The sequence below is a fragment of the Cervus elaphus genome, chromosome 13 (assembly GCF_910594005.1).
Source record: "Cervus elaphus chromosome 13, mCerEla1.1, whole genome shotgun sequence".
NCBI lineage: Eukaryota > Metazoa > Chordata > Mammalia > Artiodactyla > Cervidae > Cervus > Cervus elaphus.
In genome coordinates, this window is record NC_057827.1 from 31,249,500 (window position 1) to 31,273,256 (window position 23,757).

At 43.0% G+C, this 23,757-nt stretch overlaps 1 protein-coding gene across 1 annotated transcript in view; it reads left to right on the forward strand.

The window, feature by feature from the left end:
• The window catches only part of LOC122706321, a 92,269-nt gene that overhangs the window by 10,754 nt on the left and 57,758 nt on the right, over positions 1-23,757 (forward strand). Inside the window, exons 4-5 of the mRNA XM_043921466.1 lie at positions 22,757-22,826; positions 23,155-23,249. Coding sequence (XP_043777401.1) covers positions 22,757-22,826; positions 23,155-23,249 — 165 coding nt within the window. The remainder of the gene's footprint in view (positions 1-22,756; positions 22,827-23,154; positions 23,250-23,757) is intronic.

The window sequence follows — 23,757 nt, forward strand, 5'->3', positions numbered from 1 at the left end:
TACAGGAAAGCATCCGTTTCCACCTTAGGGGCCCAACCAACAGAGACCTGGTTTCCTAACCAAGGGTCATGGGACCCCAGGTGCAGAGTCTGGGGATTGTGTGGGTCTCACCCCATCTGCCTAAGTCAGGATCCTGTGTACACAGAGACAATGTATCTATTTGCCTGCCGTGTGTCCTGTCCCCGTGGAGATTCCCAACATCTGAACTGAAGGTGTTGCCCTGTTTAAACCGTGGTCCTTTTTGTTCTCTTCACCTTGTCACATTCACATGAGGTCAGGCACCTTTGGGTGGGTTGCTGCTCTGTGTTCTGCTGAGTGAAAATCTTTGGTGGTGTCATATTAATATCATAGCATATCACATGCTAATTCATAGGGTCACGGCTGTCTGGTTTCCCTTAGACTGAGCTCAGGTAACTTAATTTGTAATTGAATTATTGTTTTATCTTGGAATAGAGTTGATTTCTGATATTTTGTTTTAGGTATACCTGAACTTGATTCAGTTATACATAGACATCTATTCTTTTTCTGTTTTTTTTTCCCTCATACAGGTTATTACAGTTTGCTCAGGAGAGTTCCCTGTTCTATTCAGTAGGTCCTTTTTCATTATCAACTTGATATATATTAGTGTGTATATTTTCATCCCAAACTCTTAATTTATCCCTCCCTTCTAACTTTCTTACAATAATCAGAATTTGGTTTTCTCAGGCTGTTTCTGCTTTGTATATTAGTTCAGTGGTATGAATTTATAGATTCCACCTGTACGTGGTACCTTACGATATTTGTCTTTTTCTCTCTGACTTACCTCACTTGGTATGAAAATTTCTCAGTCCATCCATGGGGCTGCCAATATCATTATTTCGTTCTCTTTAATGACTGAGTAGTATTCCAGTGTATAGATATGCCACATGCTGCTGCTGCTGCTAAGTCACTTCAGTCGTGTCTGACCCTGTGCGACCCCATAGACGGCAGCCCACCAGGCTCCGCCGTCCTTGGAATTCTCCAGGCAAGAACACTGGAGTGGGTTGCCATTTCCTTCTCCAATGCATTAAAGTGAAAAGTGAAAGTGAAGTCTCAGTCATGTCCGACTCTTAGCGACCCCATGGACTTCAGCCCACCAGGCTCCTCCATCCATGGGATTTTCCAGGCAAGAGTACTGGAGTGGATTGCCATTGCCTTCTCCGAGATATGCCACATAGTCTTCATTTTTCTGTCAGTGGACATTTTGGTGGGTTCTATGTCTTGGCTGTTGTAAATAGTGCTAGCCTGAAAATTGGGGTGCACATGTCATTTTGAATGATCAGTTTCTCTAAATCTAAACCTGGGAGTGGATTGCAGGATCATATGATACCTGTATGCTTAGTGTTCAAAGAAACTCCATGCTGTTTTCAGTAGTGGCTTCACCAGTTACATTCCCACCAGGATTGTGGGAGGATTCCCTTTTCTGTACATTCTCTGCGGTATTTATTCTTTGTAGAGCTTTTCAATGATGGCAATTGTGACCAGTGTGAGGTGATACCTCATTGTAGTTTTGATTCACATGGATTTAATAATTACTGATGTGGAGTATCTTCCCATGTGCTTTTGTTATTTTACACCTGTGAGTACAATTTATCACTTGAATCTACTTTCTTGAAAGTTGGCCCAGTTAGGAATTCTTTTCCGATGATTTACCCTGTGACATTTCTTGAGGGCAGATGTCATTTACAGCCCTGTCAGACTTTGGGCTATTTAGCATGTTTTTTATGGTATTATTTTAATCTGAACCAGCTAATTGCTCTCTGCCCCCTTCAACTTTCTTCTTTGGTAATCATAAGTTTCTTTTTTAAGTCTCTGAGGCTGATTCTCTTGTAAAAAGTTCATTTGTATCCTTTTTTAGAATTCACCAGAAATGATATACTATGATACCTGTCTTTCCCTGTCTCACTTCACTTAGTATGATCATCTCTAGTTTCTTCCCTGTAACTGGAAATGGCATTATCTCATCCCTATTTATGAGTAATATTGCATTGTGTGTGTATATATATATCACATCTTCTGTATCCATTCATCTGTTCTTGTACACTTAAGTTGCTTCCCTGTCTTTGCAGTTGTACCTAGTGCTGCTGTGATTGTTGGGATGCAGGTTTATTTTACAATTTTGGTTTTCTGTGGATCTGTGCCTAGGTATGGAATTGCTGGGTCACTTGGTACTTCTGTGTTTAGTTTTTTAAAGAAGCTCCATAATGTTCTTCCTAGTGGATGTACCCATTTACATTCCCACCCATGGTGGGAGGGTTTTCTTCTCTCAACACTTTCTTCAGAATTTATTGTTGTAGATTTTTTTGAGATGCTCATTCTGATTGATGTGATATCTCATTGGACAATTGACTTCCCTTTCTCTAAGAACGAGTGATTTTAGAATCTTTTCCTCTACTTTATGGCCATCTCTGTGCCTTCTGTGGAGTAAAGTGCATTTAGATCTTTGGCCAATTTTTTTATTGGATTGCTTTTTGATACTGAGTTTTACAAGTTGTTTGTATGTGTGGAGATAAATTCCCTGTGGCTATCTTTGTTTGCATGATTTTTTTCCATTCTTGGTTGTCTTTTTTTCCCCACTGATGGTGTCCTTTGTTGTGCAAATGCTTTTAATGTCTATTAGGTCCCATTTGTTTATTTTTGTTTTCTCTGTCCTGATTCTTAGAGGTGGATCAAAAAAGATCTCACTGCATTTTGTGTCAAAGTGTGTTCTGCTTTTTTCCCTCAAGAGTTCCATTGTATCTGTTCTTTTTATTTAGACATTTAATCTATTTGCAGTTTATTTTTGTGTATGGTGTTACTGAGTAGTCTAATTTCATTCTCATATTCATTGCTAAGGAATCTGTCTGTGTCCTCCACAGTGGCTGCTCCCAGTTTCCATCCCCAACATCATTGTAGGAGGGTTCCCTTTGCTCTATACCCTCTCCAGTATTTATTGTTTGTAGAGTTTCTGCCTATGGCCATTGTGACTGGTGTAAGGGGATACCTTGTTGAAGTTTTGATTTGCATTTCTCTCATATTTTGTGATGTTGACATCTTTGCATATGAATTTTTTTTTAAAAACAGTGTGAGTTAAACTTACTAACTGGCTTCTTGAATGACTTCCCTGTTTCAATATTTTTCCGATGACCTCCCCTAGGAAATTTCTTAAGGGCAGGTGTTTTTTTCCTTAAGCCCCTCAGGGCTTGTGAATGTTAAGTGCCCGGGAGCATTGGTTTCAAAGTTGTTGTTATGGGAAATGGCCACAAGGTGGCAGCATATCTTTATGCCCAACTCTGGTTACTGAGGGAACCAGCTGCTGCTGCTGCTAAGTTCTTTCAGTCGTGTCCAACTCTGCGACCCTATAGACGGCAGCCCACCAGGCTCCCCCGTCCCTGGGATTCTCCAGGCAAGAACACTGGAGTGGGTTGCCATTTCTTTCTCCAGTGTATGAAAGTGAAGAGTGAAAGCGAAGTGTGAAAGTGAAGTCGCTCAGTCTTGTCCGACTCAGCGACCCCATGGACTGCAGCCCACCAGGCTCCTCCATCCATGGGATTTTCCAGGCAAGAGGACTGGAGTGGGTTGCCATCGCCTTCTCCCGAAGAAACCAGAGCCTCGGGTAAAGTCCTGTTCCTGGATTGTCAGAGTGGAAAGTGCCAGAAGAAGCACTTAAGGCTTGTGTCCCATTCCTTCTTCACCCCTGTCCCCTGGACAAATCCCAATTCCTGCAACACCACTCTAGGAAGGGTGCTTTCAGCCATAGGTGGGGCAACCCTAAGGAAGGAGGCTGAAGGTGGGAACCCCAACACCAGGAGACATGGAGCCCATGGGGCTTTTCAAAGCTCTTCCAGCCCAGAGGCTGCACATCCTCTGGGTGCAGTAGGCGTAGGTTCACTGCAGGAAGATCCACCTGGATCTGGAGGTGTGGGTTGCAGCAGAGGGGAGCAGGCTCACAGGTCCACGGGGCAGGGCTCATTGGCTGGCACACCCTCCCCAGCTCCGTCAGCCCCATGACAGTCCATCCTTGGGAACCAAGCCTGCCCAGGCTCCAGGGATGTGACATCAGCACAGGTCACCAAGACCTGAGGGGAATAGAGTTGACATTCACTCTTTGTAATTTGTATTTTGTATTGGTATATAGGTGACTTACAGTGTTGTAGGGTGTGTTTGTTTTTGTTTTAGGTGGACAGCAACATGATTCACTTATGCATAGACGTGTACATGTGCTTTTTTGGTTTCTTTTCCCATTTAGTTTATTATGCAGTATTGATTAGGGGTCCTCGTTGTTCATTTATAAAGAGTAGTGTGTATATGTTCATCTCCACCTGCTCATTTCTCATCGCCCACCACCTTTCCCTTTTGGTAACCATATGGTGCTTTGCTATGCATGGGGCTATTTCTGTTTGGTAAAGAAGTTCATTTGTATCCCTTGTTAGACTTCACCACTAAGTGATATCATATGATACTTGTCTTTCTTTGTCTCACTCCACTTACTGTGATGTCTCCACTTCCTTATTGCTGGATGTGGTATGATGTCATCCTTTTACGACTGAGTAGTAATGCACTGTGTGCATGTACCCCATATTGTTTACCCATTCATCTGTCCTCATCCACTTCGGTTGCTTCCATGTCTTGGATATTGTACATAGTGCTGCCATGAACGTTGGGGAGCACCTGTCTTTAAAATTATGGTTTTCTCTGCATCTATGCCCAGTAATGGGATTGCTGGTCCTATGGTGCTTCTCTGTTTAGTTTTTAATGAACCTTTGTCCTGTTCTCCTTTGTGATTTACTGACTTTCATTCCCACCAACAGGGAGGAGGGTTATTTTTTTCTCCATACCCTCTCCAGCATTTATTGTAGATTTTTTGATGCTGACCATTCTGACCTGTGTGAGGCGATACCACATTGTACAATGTGGTATCTAATACTTACAGATGCTGAGCATCTTTTCAGGTCCTTCATGGCCACCTCTATGTCTTCTTTGGAGAAATGTCCATTTAAATCTTGTGCCCCTATTTGATTGGGTTGTTTCTTTGTTATTGATCTTTTCTGAGCTTTCCCTGTTGGTGGTAGCTTATTAGTTCCATGTTTTTTACCAGGACCTCCTGTCATAAAACACCTCATGCAATAGTTACTATGGTGCCTGGCCAGGGTGGGTGGTTTCAGTCAGTGTGCTTCCCCTAACAAAAGTATTGGAACTTCAGCTTCAATATCAGTCCTTCCAATGAAATTTCAGGGTTGATTTCCTTTAGGATTGAGTGGTTTGATCTCCTTGCTGTCTGGGGACTTTCAAGAGTCTTTTTCCAGCACCACAGTTTGAAGGCCTCAATTCTTTGGCACTCAGCCTTCTTCATGGTCCAACTCTCACATCCATACCTGACTACTAGGAAAACAATAGCTTTGACTATATGGACCTTTGTTGACAAAGTAATGTCTCTGCTTTTTAATACGCTATGTAGGTTCGTCACTGATTTTCTTCCAAGGAGCAAGAAATTTTATGGCTGCAGTCACTGTCCGCAGTGATTTTGGAGCCCAAGAAAATAAAGTCTATCACTGTTTCCATTGTTTCCCCATCTATTTGCCATGAAGTGATGGGACCGGATGCCATGATCTTAGTTTTTTCAGTGCTGAGTTTTAAGCCAGCTTTTGTGTTCTCTTCTTTCCCCTTCATCAAGAGGCTCTTTAGTTCCTCTTCACTTTCTGCCATTAGGGTGGTGTCATCGGCATATCTGAGGTTGTTGATTTTCTCCTGGCAGCCTTTTTTTTTTTTTTTTTTAACTGAAGGATAATTGCTTTACAGAATTTTGTGGTTTTCTGTCAAACATCAACAAGAATCAGCCATAGGTACACCCATGTTCCCTCCCTCCTCAACCTCCCTTCCATCTCCCTCTCCATCCCACCCCTCTAGATTGTCACAGAGCCCCTGTTTGAGTTCCCTGAGTCAGTGGGAATACAGCAATTCCCATTGGCTATCTATTTTACATATGGTATTGTCAGTTTCCATGTTACTCTCTCCATATGTCTCACCCTCTTCCTCCTCCCCTACCCCATGTCCATAGATCTGTTCTCTATGTCTGTTTCTCCATTGCTTCCCTGAAAATAAATTCATCAGTACCATCTTTTTAGATTCCATATATATGCATCAGTATACGATATTTATGTTTCTCTTTGTGACTTACTTCACTCTACATAATAGGCTCTACGTTCATCTACCTCATTAGAACTGACTCAAATTCGTTCCTTTTTATGGCTGAGTAGTAGTCCATTATATATATATATATATATATATATACCACAGCTTCTTTATCCATTCATTTGTCAATGGACATGTAGGTTGCTTCCATGTTCTAACTATTGTAAATAGTGCTGCAGTGAACACTAGGGTACATGTGTCTTTTTCAATTTTGGTTTCCTCAGGGTATATGCCTAGGAGTGGAATTGCTGAGTCATATGGTGATTATATTCCTAGCTTTTTAAGGAATCGCCATACTGTCTTCCATAGTGGCTATATCAATTTACATTCCCACCAGTAGTGCAAGAGTGTTCCCTTTCCTCCACACCCTCTCCAGCATTTATTGTTTGTAGACTTTTTGATGATGGTCTTTCTGACTGGTATGAGGTGATATCTCATTGAAGTTTTGATTTGCATTTCTCAAATAATGAGTGATGTTGAGCATCGTTTCATGTGTTTGTTAGCCATCAGTATGTCTTCTTCGGAGAAATGTCTCTTTAGGTCTTTTCCCTGCTTTTTGATTGGGTTATTTGTTTTTCTGGTATTGAATTGTATGAGCTGCTTATGTAATTTGGAATTTAATTCTTTATCAGTTGTTTCATTTGCTATTATTTTCTCCCATTCTGAGAGTTGTCTTTTCCTTTGTTTGTAGTTTCCTTTGCTGTGCAAAAGCTTTTAAGTTTAATTAGGTCCCACTTGTTTATTCTTGTTTTTATTTCCATTACTCTAGGAGGTGGGTCATAGAAGATCTTGCTTTGATTTATGTCATTGAGTGTTCTGCCTATGTTTTCCTCTAAGAGTTTTATAGTTTCTGGTCTTACATTTAGGTCTTTAATCCATTTTGAGTTTATCTTTGTGTATGGCGTTAAGAAGTGTTCTAATTTCATTCTTTTGCACGTAGCTGTCCGGTTTTCCCAGCCCCACTATTGAAGAGGCTGTCTTTGCCCCATTGTGTATTCTTGCCTCCTTTGTCAAAAATAAGGTACTCATAAGTGAATGGGTTTATCTGTAGATTCTCTGTCTTGTTCCATTGGTCTATATTTCTGTTTTTGTCCCAGCAATCTTGATTTCAGCTTGTGCTTTATCCAGTCTGGCATTTCACATGATGTACTCTGCATATAAGTTAAATAAGCAGGGTGACAATATACAGCTGACATAATCCTTTCCCAATTTCGAACCAGTCTGTTGTTTCATGTCTGGTTCTAACTGTTGGAGGCAGGTAAGGTGGTCTGGTATTCCCATCACTTTAAGAATTTTCCACAGTTTGTTGTGATCTACACAGTCAAAAGCTTTACCATAGTCAATAAAGCAGAAGTAGATGGTTTTATGGGATTCTCTTGCCTATCCTGTGATCCACTGGATGTTGTCAATTTGATCTGTGGTTCCTCTGCCTTTTCTAAATCCAGCTTGTACATCGGGAAGTTCTTGGTTCAGGTATCATTAAAGCCTAGCTTGAAGGATTTTGAGCATTACCTTGCTAGCATGTGAAGCGAGTGCAATTGTGTGGTAGTTTGAATATTCTTTGGCATTGCCATTCTTTGGGACTGGAATGAAAACTGACCTTTTCCAGTCCTGTGGCCACTGCTGAGTTTTCCAAATTTGCTGGCATATTGAGTGAAGCACTTTCACAACATTTTTTTAGGATTTGAAATAGCTTATCTGGAATTCCGTCACCTCCACTAGCTTTGTTCATATTGATGCTTCCTAAGGCGCCACTTGACTTTCCACTCCACAATATCTGGCTCTAGGTGAGTGATCACACCATCATGGTTATCTGGGTCATTGAGACCATCTTTGTATAGTTCTTCTGTGTATTCTTGCCACTTCTCCTTAATATTGTCTGCCTCTGTTAGGTCCATAACATTTCTGTCCTTTATTGTGTCCATCATTGCATGAAATATTCCCTTGGTATCTCTGATTTTCTTGCAGAGATCTCGTCTTTCCTATTGTTTTCCTCTATTTCTTAAACATTGTTTACTTAAGAAGGCTTAGTCCTTGAGGGTTATTTATTACACTGACAGATTTCTATGTATATGTTAGAGATAAGTATTTCTGTGTACTTGTGTTGAAAGAAAGGAAGGGAGGCAAGAGATAATCCTTGTGGATTACCTAATATAGATGCAGATTTCTGTGAGCATGTTAGAAGTACAGATTTCAGAGCATATCCGGAAGGGAGGAAGGAGGTAATGATCTTGGATTATCTATTACAGATAGAGATTTCTCTGTACATGTTAGAGATACAAATTTCTGTGTATATTTGAAGGAAGGAAGGAAAGAAAGATAATTCTTCTGAATTATCTATTACAGATCCAGATTTCTGTGTCTATGTTAGCTCTGATATCATAATTCATCCTTGTTCTTTCACTTTTTCTTGGAAACTTCTGTTTGTGTTTGAATTCTCAGAGTCACTTTTTGTGTTGTAAATTTATTCCTTCGTACCTTTTTTTTTGTTTTTTAATTTTGTCTACAAGGGACAGCATATGCTATTTTCTTTCTCTGCCTGGATGACTTCACTTAGTCTGTAATACTCCAAGGTCCATCCTTGTGACTTTTAGTGGCATAATTCATAATTTCAGTAGCTTTTTTTCATGGCTGAATGAAAGTCCATTGTATATATGTACCACATCTTCTTTAACCTTCAGTGTGACAAAAGACATCTTGCTGGTTCTGTGTCTTAGCTCTTGTAACTAGTGCTGCAGTGAACGCTGAGGTGCACGTGTCTTTTTGAATCATGGTTTTCTTGGATGTAGGCCCAGATGGGGGTATGTCATATTCTAGGCTTAGTTTTTTGAAGATTTTTTTCTGGCATGTGAAGGCTGTACTTTCTAGGGCTTTGGCAATCTCCATTCCCACTGGCTATATCAGTAAGTTCCATCACTATCTGGCTCTCTCCCACATTTATTGTTTGCAGACTTGTGACGACGGCCATTCTGATAGGTTGGATTTGATTTCTTGTTGTCATTTTGATTGACATTTCTCCTGTAATAATTAGGGATGCTGAGTATCTTGTCCTGTGGTCTTCTGGGTTGTTTTTTCTTTCCTAAGAGGGTGTGAGGCAAATTGACCTTTGAAATTGGCTTTTTGAAAGTTGATTGTGTTTGGAATTTATTTCTGCAATACCTGCTGCAGGACCTTTCCTGAGGGCAGCTGTCATTTACAGCCCCACAGGCCTTTTGAATCGGAGGTGCCCATAAGCACTGGTGGGCAAGTTGTAGTTCCAGGAAATGTCCACAAGGTGGCAGCACTTCCTCATGCCCAACTCTGGTTCCACCTGCAACTAGAGCCTCGGGAAAGATGGCTTCCTGGGCTGTGAATTAGAGTGAAATGTGAGCAAATACCCAAGGACTTGTGCCTCACTACTTATTACCCCTAAAATTCCACCCCTGCCCTCCAGACTCCTACCCTGGGGCCCTGCTCCCTGTTGAGCTGTCTAAGAGGCTGCACTCTCAAGAAGGAGGCTTGAACTGTGATACCAGTACCACAATACCTGAAGGCCGGGTTACTTTTCCAAGGTTCGAGGCTAGAGGGTCTACCCACCATCCTTTGGGTGCATTTGGGACTCTGGTCCCAGCCAGAGCAAAGTAGACAGTACAGGTTTAAGAGGGAGCTCAATGAAAGACACCCTGCCTAGCTCTCTCAACTGGACTCCAGGTCAGTCACTGAGGCTCCAGGAATGGGAGAGCGGCCTAAGTCACGGACGTCAGGGGGAATAAACCAGTCATTGAATTCTTTTTCCTTTTCTTTTCTTTAATCTCATGCCAGTGTTATGTTGGAGTATAGTTGATTTACAGTTTTTTGCTTGTCTCAGTATATTGCTTCCTGATTTAGTATGACATATACATACAGCATATCTCTGTTTTTTGGATTCTTTTACCACACAGTAATTGCAGAAGGTCTAGTAGAGTTCACTGTGCTGAACATCAGGGCTTTGTGAAGTATCTATTAGAGATACAGATTTCTGTGTATATGTTAAAGATACAGATTTTGGTATATATGTTAGACATACAGATTTTTGTTTACATGAGTAGGAAGGAAGCAAGGAAGAAGATAATCCTTGCAGATTATCTATTACAGATGTAGATTTCTGTGTACATGTTAGTGATATATATTTCTGTGTATTTTTCAGAGATTCCGAGATTTCTGTATTTGTGGGAGGAAAGTTAAAAAAAAGGTGAGAGTATTAGTCACTCAGTCATGTCTGACTCTCTGCCACTCCGTGGACTGTAGCTCACCAAGGCTCCTCTGTCCATGGAATTCTCCAGGCAAGAATACTGGAGTAGGTAGACATTTCCTTCTCTGGGTATCTTCCTGACCCAGGGATTGAACCCAGGTCCCCTGCATTGCAGGCAGATTCTTCACTGTTTGAGCCACCAGGGAAACCCATTTGTGGGAGGAAGGGGCAAAGAAAGAAGAAAGGAGGGAATCCTTTTGGATTATCTACTTTAGATACTGATTGCTGTGTATATGTTAGTCCCGTCCTCCTAATTCATCCTTGCTCTTTCAACTTTTTTGGAACCCTCTGTGTTTGAATTCTCAGAGTCTTTTTATGTTCCTCTATTTCTCCTTTTAATTTTGCCTGGAATTCACAGCATATGCTATTTTCTTACTCTGTCTGCCTGACTCTAATTAGTTATGATCCTCCAAGGTCCATCCTTGTGGTGACCAATGGAATAATTTCATAATTTCAGTGGCAGTTTTTCAAGGCTGAGTAATGGTCCATTGTCTATGTGTACCACCTCTTCTTTAAGCTTTAATGTGTCAGTAGACATTTTCCTGGATCTGTGTTTTGGCTACTGTAAGTAGTGCTGCAGTGAACATTGGGGTATATGTGTGTTTTGGAATGAAGGTTTTTCTCAGGATACAGGCCCACATGTGGGAATGTCAGATCCGAGGCTTAGCTGTCTAGAAAGGTTTTTTTTCCCTGTCTTGAGGAGGCTGTCCTTTCTAGTGGCTGTTGTCGATGTCCATTCCCTTTTACTGTGTAGGGGGGTTCTCTCTCCTCCTGACTCCAGCATTATTTTTTGTGACATGAGAATGGCCATTCTGAGTGGTGGGATTTGAATTTTCATTGTCATTTTGATCTGCATCCTCCTGTAATGATTAGGAGTCTTGAGCATCTTATCCTGTTGCAGGGTGGGAGTTTTTTGCTTGTCTGTTTCCCTTTCTTTTCTTTAAAGATATCAGGAAAATTTACCTTTTGCAATTGGCTTCTTGAAAACTGTTTGTGTTTGGAATTTATTTCTGCAGTACCAGCCCCAGATCCTTTCCTGAGGGTAGCTTTCATTAACAGCCCCACAGACCTTGTGAATTGGAGGTATGAGTAAGCACTGCTGGTTAACTTGTAGCTTCATGCTCAACTCTGGTTTCTTGAGAAACCAGAGCCTTAGTGAATGCCTGCTTCCTGGGCTGTGAATTGGAGTGGAATGTGCCTGAGTCAACACCCAAGGGCTTGTGTCCCACTACTTCTTCCTCCAAAAGCTTCACTCTTCACTTCTCCACTCATCCCTGCCTTGCCCACAGAACCCTGCTGAGGTGCCTAGGAGGCGGCACTGTCTGGAAAGAGGATTGATTTGGGGACTAGGTTACTTTTCAAGCTCAAGGCCAGAGGGTCGGGCAACCATCCTTTGGTTGAGCTAGGATGTCTGGGCGCAGCCAGAGCAAACCAGACAGTATGGGTTAAAGAGGGAACTCAATGAAGGACACCATGCCCAGCTGTTCAGTCCCACTCCAGGCCAGTCACAGGATCCAAGGCTGCTCAGACTCCAGGGGTGGGATAGCAGCCCGTCAGGGAGGTGGGAGGAGATTAACTAGGCTTTGATTTTCTTTAATCTAACGGCGATGCTATACGGGAATATGGTTGATCTGCCATTTGGTGCTTGTCATCAGTATTACAGTATACAGCCGCCTGATTCAAAATGACATATATTAACATCCTCTAGGAAGATCCGCTGGAGAAGGTTGGCAATCCACTCCAGTATTCTTGCTTGGAAAATCCCATGGACAGAGGAGCCTGGTGGGCTACAGTCCATGGGGTTGCAAAGAGTCAGACATGACTGAAGCGACTTAGCATGTATAAACATACTGTTCTTTTCTGGGTTGTTTTGCCCTAGAGGTTATTGCAGACTTTCAAATAAAGTTCCCTGTGCTGAACCGTAAAGGATGCCATAAAAAAGGCTGAACGCCGAAGAGTTGATGCTTTTGAACTGTGGTGCTGGAGAAGACTCTTGAGTGTCCCTTGGGCTGCAGGGAGATCAAACTAGTCAATCAATCCTAGTGGAAATCTGCCTGGAGCCGTTATGGGGGGTCCTGCCCGTGACGAGGTCATGAAGAAAATACTGGGCAGGCAAGGCCGTCGGGGACCCCATCCATGACGAGCTCACGAGGGAAAAACCTGACAGGCAAGGCCATCTAGGATAAGGGACCCTCCAGGTTGGCCTCGGCCTCTACCCCACCGTGTATCCTCCCCCCTTTTTCTGCTGTTGTTCTTGTTTGCCCTGTTACAGATTCTTGTGTTGCCCACCGAGAGCTCTCCTGCTCCTCTTTCACTGAATGAGGACCAACTTAAAACCCTAATTAATAAATCTTCTGGACGCTGGTACCCTATGAAGGGGCCAGAGATGAAGGAAATGCTTCAATTCAAACCCTTTTGCTGGCATTCTGGCTTGTTTGATAAATATGTGCTCTTATTGCAAGAAATGCTCATGATTGTTCGAAACATCCTAAGCACAGTATGCTAACAAAAACTATTAAGCATAGGTCCCTCCGCGGGGTGAGAAAAGCTCCACAAATATGATACCCACAAATGTGCCTAACAGAAAATACTTTAGATAGAGATTAGCTGGCGACTTCTTGCAGGTGGTTAACTTTTAGACTAAGAGCCTGTTTTGTGCCATATCTGCTGTTTTTGTAGTCCTTCACATTTCTGTTCTGTAAAAAATGTAATCCTATCTAGTTCCCATAGAGATGACGCTTATTAGAAAGAAAATAGATTAATTATAAGAAAAACAGGGTCGGCTACTGAAGTTGCTTAAGTCATACCAGGTGCAAGCCATAAAATGTTAGCAGGCCTGAAGGCCAAATGATAAGAAAGACTCTTGTGAATGAAAAAGTATGTGGGTGACATCCAGTTTCTGTTGAAGGTCAAGTTGCTGTGATGTTTTGAGATGCCCTGTGTGTAAGCAATATGCACTTCCCCCAAAAGATGTTGCTAAGGGTATAAAGGAGCTGTGCAAAAATAAACTTCAGACTTAGCCCCGAGCTTTGTCTCACTCTCTCTCTCATTCACTGACGCCGTTCATCCTGAGGGTTCCCCTGGATCCTGCTGGGGCTGGACCCCGGCAGAAATCAGTCCTGAATATTCATTTGAAGGACTGATGCTGAAGCTGAAACTCCAATACATTGGCCACCTGATGCAAAGAACTGACTCATTTGAAAAGACCCTGATGCTGGGAGAGATTGAAGGCAGGAGGAGAAGGGAACAACAGAGAACAAGATGGTTGGATGGCATCACTGACTCAGTGGACATGACTTTGAACAAGCTCCAGGAGTTAGTGATGGACAGGGAGGTCTGGGGTGCTGCAGTCCACGGGGTCACAGAGTCAAACATGACTGAGTGACTGAATTGAATTCCCTGTGCTGAACATTGGGTGTCTGTGCAGTATCTCTTAGATATACAGACTTCTGTGTAAATGTGGAAGAATGAAGAAAGGAGATAATCCTTGTGGACTATATATTACAGATACAGCTTTTTGGGTATATGTTAGTGTTAAGTGTTAGTCGCTCAGTTGTGTCTGATTCTTTGTGAACCCGTGGACTGTAGCCCACCAGGCTTTTCTGCCCATGGAATTCTCCTAACAGGAATACTGGAGTAAGTTGCCATTATCTTCTTGAGCTCCTAATTCATCCCTGGGTTTTCTTTTTTTCTTTTTCCCCTTTGGAATTCTTTGTGTTTCAATTCTCAGACTCTCTTTTTGTGTTGTAAATTACTTCCCTTTATTTCTTTTTTAAATTTTGCCTAAAGGGACATCTTCTGCTAGTTTCTTCCTCTGTTGCTGACTTCACTTAGTGTATGATCCTCCAAAGTCCATCCTTCTGGGGAATATTGGCAGAATTTCATAATTTAAGTGGCGGTTTTTCATGTCAGAGTAAAGCCCATTGTATATGTGTATATATATGTACCACATTCCTTTAAGATTTAATCTGTTGAGGGACATGTTCTTGGATCTGTGTCTTGGTTATTGTAAATAGCACTGCAGTGAACGCTGGGGTGCATGGGTCATTTTGAATGATGGTTTTTCATAATACAGGCCCAGGCATGGGTATTGAAATTTTAGGCTTAGCTCTATTGAAATTTTCTTTCTGGCCTGTGGAGGCTGTCATTTCTAGGGGCTGTTGTCAATGTCCATTCCCATGGAATATGAAGGAGGGTTCGCTCATCTCCAGGGTCTCTCTCATATTTATTGTTTGCTGATAGTCAGGATGGCCATTCTATCCGATGGGAATTGACTTCTTGTTTTGATTGGCATCTTCCTGTAATAAGTAGGGATGCAGAGTATCATGTCCTTGGGCTGATTGGGTCTTTTTTTCTGAGGAAAATTTACCTGTTACAATTGGCTTCTTGAAGTCAGTTGTGTTAGGAATTGATTTCTGCAATACCCACTGCATGACCTTTCCTGAGGGCAGCTGTCACCAGCAAACACTGGTGGGCAAGTATAGTTCCAAGAAATGTCCACAAGGGGGCAGCACTTCTTCATGCCCAACTCTGGTTCCGCTTACACCCAGAGTCTTAGGGAAAGTCGACTTCCTGGCTGTGAATTAGAGTGGATGGTGCCTGAGAAAACATCCAAATGCTTGAGTCTCACTACTTCTTCCCCCTGAAGCTTTGCCCCTCCCCTCCAGACTCATGCCTACCTGGGGCACCGCTCCCTGCTGAGGTGCCTAGGAGGCTGCACCCTCAGAAGGAGGCTTCAGTTGGGGACCCAGTGCCAGGGCCCTGAATACTTGGTGACTTTACCCTGGTCCTTGAGCCCAGAGGGTCAAGCCACCATCGTTGGGGTGCCAGGGAAAACCAGACAGTACAGGTTTATGAGGAGTCGCTATGAAGGGCACCCTGCTGGGCTGTCTTGACCCCACCCCAGTGCAGTCCTGGAACTCTAGTCTACTCAGAGTCCAGGGATGGGATAGCAGTGCAAGTCAGCGAGGTCAGAGGGGATATAATAGGCATTACTTTTCTTTCTTTTTATTTTCTTTAATCTCACACCAATGCTATATTGTAGTCAATTTGCAGTTTTGTGATTCTCAGTGTACAGTCAGCTGATTCAGTTATGACATATATATATATACACACAGCATATCTGTTCTTTTGATCAATTCTTTTGCCATAGAAGCTATTGAACAGAGTAGAATTCTCTGTGCTGAAAACCAGGTCCTTGTGGAATATCTATTAGAGATACAGATTTTTTGTATATGTGGAAGAATATAATCCTTCTGGATTACCTATTACAGATACAGATTTCTGTGTATAAGGTAGTAGCAACCTCCTAATATGTACCTGGCAGTTTCCTTTGAAATTGTTTGTGTTTGATCTTAGAGTCTCTTTTTATGTTGTAAATTACTTCCTCTGTATCTCTTTTTTTTCAATTTTGCCCTCAAAGGACATCATCTGCTATTTTCTTCCTCTGTTGCTGACTTCACTTAGTGTATTTTCCTCCAAGGTCCATCCTTGTGGGAACCATTGGCATCATTTCATAATTTCAGTGGCGATATTTGAAATCTGAGTAATAGCTCCTTGTATATAGGTACCACATTTCTTTAAGATTTTATCTGCCAAGTAGACCTTTTCTTGGGTTTGTCTTGGCAATTGGAAGTTCAACTCCAGCGAAGTTTGGGGTGGTTGTGTCATTTTGAATGATGGTGTTTTGTAATGTAGGCCCAGGTGTGGGTATTAGAATCCTAGCTTTACCTCTCTTGACTGTTTTGTTCTGCCATGTGCCGGCTATCCCTTCAAGGGGCTGTTGCCAATGTCTGTTCACAGGGAACTTAAAGGGGGACTCCATTATCTCCTGGCTCTCTCCTCCATGTAATGTTTGCAGATTGTTAGGATGGCCATTCTGTCAAATGGGATTTGATTTCTTGTTATTGTTTTGATCGGCATCATTCCTATGATAATTCAGGATGCTGAGCATCTTGTCCTGTGGCCGTTTGGGTTATTTCTCTCTTTTTTTTTATTTCCTTAAAGGGTATGAGGAAAATTGACCTTTGAAATTGGTTTCATGAAAGCCGGCTGTGTTTGGAATTTATCTCTAATACCTGCCACAGGACTTTCCCGAGGGCAGCTGTCATTAACTGCCCCACAGGCCTTTTGAATTGAAGGTGCCAGTCAGCACTGGTGGGCAAGTTGTTCTTACAGGAAATGTCCACAAGGTGGCGGCACTTCTTCACCAACTGGTTCCACCTGTAACTAGAGCCTTAAGGAAAGTCGGCTTCCTGGGCTCTGAATTAGAGTGGAATGTGCCTGAGCAAACACTCAAAGGCTTGTATCTCACCACTTCTTTCCCACTGAAGCTTCTCCTCCTCTCTACCTTCATGCCTATCTGGGGCACCGCTCCCTGCTGAGGTGCCTAGGGGGCTGCACTCTCAGGAAGAAGGCTTTAGCTGGGGACTCCAGCGCCAAGGCCCTGGATTCTCGGTGACTTTACCCTTGCCCTCGAGCCCACAGTCAGGCCACCATCGTTTGGGTGCACTAGGGATTCTGGTCCCAGCCAGAAAAAAACAGAGAGTACAGGATTGAGACAGATCTCAATGAAGGGGACCCTGCCTGGCTGTCTCGACCCCACCCCAGTCCAGCCCTGGGATTCAAGCCTAATCACGTTCCCATGTCAAATAGCATCCCAAGTCCAGCAGGTCAGAGGGAATACACTAGACATTAGTTTCTTTTCTTTAATCTCATGCCGACGCTGCGCTGAAGTCTAGTCCATCTGCAGTTTTGTGCTTGTCCTCAGTGTGTTGCTGGCCAAAAGCTTTGGCCTCTCTGCCCACTGAAGCCGAATGAAAAATACGGAGTTTGCAGGAAATAGAAAGGTGGCTTTAATTCTCATCTGGCAAAGAGCGGAACACAGTAGTCTTAAGCCTCAAGAACTGTGCCCCTGCTCCACGAGGAGTCTAGGGGCGTATATAAGGTGAGGAACAAAGGTGGCAGGATCTTGATTTCTTCCTCGTGCATTGTTTTGTCAACTATGAAATATAGTCACAACCTGAGAATAGAGAGTTATTTTATTTGGTGGGAATGTTTAGGACTTCAAACCTGGGGGAGAGCATCTCAGTAGCTCTGAGAAAACTGCTCCAAGGAGGCAGAGGGTAAGTCAGGCTATATACAAAGTTTGCAACACAGGGAGCAGGCAGTCTGCACATCAAAGATCAGGTATCAAGTTAAGGAATTTAACATTCTGTGTATGGGAAGATGCAAGCCTCTGGGCTCACTGAATTCATTCGTTTCATATGCACCTCAGCTATCTGAGGCCAGCCCTATTTCCTTGTTCACCTTGCTTCTTGGATTCCCCCAGCTCTTCAGTAATCACCATGGGGAGGTGGCAGCATCCCCTGGATCACAATTTGGGGAGTCCTCATTCACATTTGGAGGCCAGAAATCACTGATGGTGGTGACATTTCTTGTTCATTAATATGGCAGGAGATATTTTCATTTAACAATTTTGAAGACAGTCACAGGCTGGAGTCAGTAACTCAGTCATTGAGTCTGGCCGTTCAGTGGCTCTGTGGCCTTCTTTCTGACGTGTAACAAAAGGGCAAGGGTGTTGTAAACAGATAGGGGGTGTATTTAGCATAGAGTCTAAAGAAAAATGTGAATTGTAGCTCCTGCAGAGTTAGGCTGCAGAAAAGCAAACTTAGCTACTGAGATGCAGAGTTAGGAGCAGTTAAAAGTAAAAAAAAGTAGGAATGTTCAGGCCTGCTCACTGTTATCTTTATCTTCTTTGTTCTCAGGAAAGGGAAAGAGAAAAACTCATTCCTCCTTTCACTGCAACAAGTATACAACAGACTGATTCAGTTATGACTTTATCATACAGCATATTTGTACTTTTTATTTATTCTTTTGCCATAGAGATTATTGAACAAGGTAAAATTCTTTGTGGTGAACATCAGGTCCCTGTGGAGGAACTATTAGAGATACAAATGTTTTTATATGTGCAAGGAATGAAGGAAGGAGATATTCCTTGTGGATTATCTATTATAGTGACAGGTATTTATTTATATGTTAGATATAAGTATTTCTGTGTATATGTAAATGGAAGGAAGGCAAGAGATAATCCTCATGGATTAGCTAATACAGATACAGATTTCTGCGGGTATGTAAGAGATACAGATTTCAGTGCATAGGTGGAAAGAAGGAAGGAGATAATCCTAGTGGATTATCTATTACAGATACAGATTTCTGGGTTTACATTAGTTCAGTTCAGTCGCTCAGTCGTGTCTGACTCTTTGCGACCCCATGAACCGCAGCATGCCAGGCCTCCCTGTCCATCACCAACTCCTGAAGTCCACCCAAACCCATGTTGATCGGTGATGCCATCCAACCATCTCATCCTCTGTCATCCCCTTCTCCTCCTGCCCTCAATCTTTCCCAGCATCAGGGTCTTTTCCAATGAGTCAGCTCTTCGCATCAGGTGGCCAAAGTATTGGAGTTTCAGCTTCAACATCAGTACTTCCAATGAACCCCCAGGACTGATCTCCTTTTGGATGGACTGGTTGGATCTCCTTTTAAGAGTCTTCTCCAACACCACAGTTCAAAAGCATCAATTCTGTGCTCAGCTTTCTTTATAGTCCAACTGTCACATCCATACATGACCACTGGAAAAACCATAGCCTTGACTAGACGGAACTTTGTTGGCAAAGTAATGTCTCTGCTTTTTAATATGCTGTCTAGGTTGGTTATAACTTTCCTTCCAAGGAGTAAGCGTCTTTTAATTTCATGGCTGCAATAACCATCTGCAGTGATTTTGGAGCCCAGAAAAATAAAGTCTGATACTGTTTCCACTGTTTCCCCATCTATTTGCCATGAAGTGATGGGACCGGATGCCATGATCTTAGTTTTCTGAATGTTGAGCTTTAAGCCAACATTTTCACTCTCCTCTTTCACTTTCATCAAGAGGCTGTTTAGTTCTTCTTCACTGTCTGCCATAAGTGAAAGGTTGTTGCTGAATCACACAAAGACGCCGGCATTCTCGGCCTCCGGAGAAGAATTCAATCCGGGGCCAGAGACGAGGCTGGATCGCTCAGAGCTTTTGTGTAACAAAGTTTTATTAAAGTATAAAGGAGATAGAGAAAGCTTCTGACATAGACATCAGAAGGGGGTAGAAAGAGTACCCCCTTGCTAGTCTTAGCACTGGAATTATATACTCTCAAATTAGTTATTACAGTGAATCAAAAGAATGTCTAGAGGTTGTAAAGACCTCACCAGACCTACTCCCATGATTTATATTTTGAGATAACAGAATTAGCCAGAAGGTTTTCTCAGAGACTGTCCTCAAGCAGGATACAGTGTTGTTATATAATCCTAAGGAATGTAGAGGGGGGGGGAAACGTTTGTCCTTTCTTCCTCCTTGAGAATTCCAAACCCCTCTCTCCATGGGGACCCCTAGACTTCTTATCAACCTGCCTAGGAACTGACTCTCTCATTCCCCCCTTTTCTTTTAGGAGAATTATGTTGCCAAGGGAAAGGGGCGTCATTTTCATTCCATAACTACTTCCTGCTGTTTAGGGGCATGGTCCCTAAATTGTTATGGCAACATATTCTCCTAACCCTCATATTGATGTCTCTGATCCAGGGGCCCCATGTAATAATAGTTGGAGGAGGCTGTGGCACTCATAGGAGCTTGGACAACCATTTGTAACTTAAAAGACTTCATGCGACTAGGAACAAATCCAATTACACAGTTACAGGGAGCAAACAGCAAAAATAGAACAATCAGAATTATTGTAATTAAGATAGTCTTCCACCCTGGGGAACTAGTTAACGTCTGCCAGGGTGAGGCAATTGAGGCTTCAGGAGTATCCATAGCCCCAATCATCTTGGTCATGTGTTTAGTAAAATGAGTAACTTTAGTGCTCATATCAGGTATATAAGTACAGCATTGGGTATGAATAATGGCACAAGTTCCTCCTTGCGCGGCTGTCAGAATATCTAAAGCTAATCTATTTTGTAAAACCACCTTTCTAATTTGTGCTTGTTCATCATTAAGATCTGAAATAGCTTTTTGAGAATCTTGTAATGCCTGTTGAGTAAAATTAGTCAAAGCATCCACTCGTAGCATAACATCTGTAGTTCCCAAAGAGGGAACAAACACTGCAGCCAAATAATCATACCAGTGAAATACAGACCTTGCCCACCGAGTTTTAAGGTGGGGTAAATTAGCAGGCTTCTCTGGAAGCTCTGAAAATATAAAGCCGTGAGTAAAGGCTAGACCTGGGGTGCATCTCCCTATCCAACCAGGGGGAAGCCAAGCCCATAGGTAAGAGCCACATATCCAGTAAGTCCCGTTTGGAGCAAGCCAGCGTGACTGAGATATCCAGTCCCAATCAGTGCCTGGCCAGACAAAGGGAGGACCTGAATTGGGGTTGGAAAACACAGGAATGATTGATTACATTGCATATTTCCTGAGGCAAAAGTCCCAAGTGTTTCCAATCACTATAATTAAGTTGTTGGTTTACTTTTGGGGATGGCTTGGTTTGTTCCCAGCACATAGGGGCAGTAGATATTAGATGTCCTTTTTCAGGAGTTAGCCATATAACCTCATCCCATATTTGATAAGCATCAGATAAAAAACTATCAGATCTAGACCTATTTGTCTTATGTGTAGCAAAATAGTCATTAAACCAAGACAATGTATAATCAAAATTAAAAGTCATGTTATGTCCATAAAGTACAAAGTGTTCACCAGTCCATTTTAGGGTTGTTAGATGTCATCAGTTTAAGAAGAGGCATCACATGCAATTGTTGAAGGTATTTGCAGACTTGGAGAAAGTCCTTTCCTTGAAGTGGAGCTGTCTCCCATGGGAAGCTTTCCACTGATGAAGAAGGGAGTGCTCCACAGACCCAGCAGTTAGACCGATTGTGGAATGCAGCGTAGGAGTGAGCCCAGGACAGGAAGGCATTGTCTTGAGGATCAAATGGCAGACTCAGGATCTTTGGAGTAAGCAGAAGTAGACTCACATAGATTATCAGGCCCATCTGAAGTGTACAAAGTCAGAGCATAGAAAGTAAAGACATAAAATGACGTCACTTAGTTCTGGTCAGGGTGCAACCTCTTAACTCGAGTGTGATGTACCCACGAATCAATTCCTGGTACTTTGACAGCTGTGGGAGAAGAAAGAATAACCTGGTAAGGGCCTTCCCAGAGGGGCTTGAGGGATGGGCCCCCAGACCCCAGTGTTTTTATGAGGACCTTGGTTCCTGGCTCAAATAGAGGCTTGCTTGACTCAGAGGCTGGGTCAAGAGTCATCTCCCGGAGTTCTATTAATGCCTGTTGAAAATCTGAGAGCTGAGTTACATAATTAGTTAATTCCAAGGCTTCAGGGTCTATAACAATGTCGGTGTGTGAGAAAGGCCTTCCATAAATACATTCAAAGGGGGACAGTCCCTCCTTTTTTGTGGCAGTTCGAGCCCTCATTAAAGCTATGGGTAGGACTTTAATCCAATTGTCCTGCATCTCTTGAGTTAACTTGCACAGATGTCTTTTGATAATGTCATTAGCTTTTTCAACCTTTCCTGAGGATTGGGGTCTCCAGGAACAGTGTAAGTGATACTCTATTCCTCGAGCTTTAGACACCCCCTGAGTTACAGCAGCTTTAAAGGCGGAGCCATTGTCACTCTGAAGGCTCCGTGGCAGCCCAAACCTGGGGATATTAAAATCTTTATTCACTACGACAGGGGAAAGCCTCAATCCATCCAGTAAAAGTATCTACCCAAACTTGTAAGCAAGAATAGTTTGAAATGATGGCTTGCTTCTACCTAGAAAATCTGAACCAAAAGGAACAATAGAAACCTCAAAGATCAGGGTGCACAAAGATCAAGATTTTAAGAATATTTTAGGTTTGCAAATAATAGTCAATATGCTTGCAATTTCAACAATATGTTTTTATACTGATAAAGAATGTATTTTTCCAAGATATTTCCAGTGTGATCACCTCCTTCTCAGAGAAGGAAATGGCAACCCACTCCAGTATTCTTGCCTAGAGAATCCCGTGGATGGAGGAACCTGACGGGTTGCTGTCCGCGGGGTTGTACAGAGTCGGACATGACTGAAGCGACTTAGCATGCGTGCATGCATTGGAGAAGGAAATGGCAACCCACTCCAGTATTGTTGCCTGGAGAATCCCAGGGACGGAGGAGGCTGGTGGGCTGCCATCTGTGGGGTCACACAGAGTCAGACACGACTGAAGCTACTTAGCAGCAGCAGCACCTCCTGCTGAAAGCCTGGGGTGCTGGATTCAGGCCACTTCCTGTCTGTATTCACAGGACACTGGGCTGCACTCTGAGAAGTTCTGGATCTCCCCTGGACCTGACCATCATGTGGCCACAGAAATTGGTAACGTTTTGCCTGTTGAAATGTTTAATGACACAGATTCTTTCAGTTTCCTGATGTGTGTGAAGTGTGGAGCCCAGTGATGATTTCTTTTTCAAGAAATCTACATTCTTGCTCCCATAGGAAGGTGAGCCCCCATCCAACGATGAGAGACCCTGCATGTGTGTGACCTGAGCCTCCTGGGAGGCCAGCCCTAAGTTTGAACCTGACCAAGTTCTGTCTACATGGTAGATTTAGACCTCTCCAAGTCTTGTCCACACTGATGTTTAGACAAGACCGTGTGCTTTCTGCAATGAGAACATTTAAACTGATCTTGTACTCTGTGCACTAGGACATGGAGACCTGGGTAGAGACCCGGCATGGCCTCTGTCCTGGAAAACTCCATGCCTGCATCTGAATGTCAGGGCTCAGGAGTCTGGAGCTGAGGTGGGCTTCTCTGGGTAATCGTGCTGTTCTCTGAGTGGGGTTTCATGTTCTTCCCAGGGGTCAGTGTTGTGGTAGGGTTCGTAGTCTTTCTCCCTGCCAGGTTCACCTTCCCTGGGGCTCCTTGAGACTCCTCATGTGGGCTAACTAGTAATTATTCCAATGTTCCAGCACATTTAGGTTTAATAGGGAGGCAGGTTCACCTGGTGAATTGATTCCAGGGCACAGGGATTGGGCAAAAAGTCAATGGGCAGCAGGTGAGGTTGCTGCTGTGGTCTCCTTCCAGTTGACTCTCTCCTCCAAAGAGAACAGAGCTGCCCCTCGTCTTTTAGCCCAGCTCTACTATTTTCTCAACACCTCGGCGTGACAAGAAAGACAGAGCCTGCCAGAACCGAGGTAGTGTGTTCAACTCTAGCAATAGCTTTCAAACCAGCAAAAATTACACAGAACCAAAGTGAAAACAGGAAGGGCCTGACTTCTCAGGGACAATTGTGGGGAGAGGAGAAGGTCC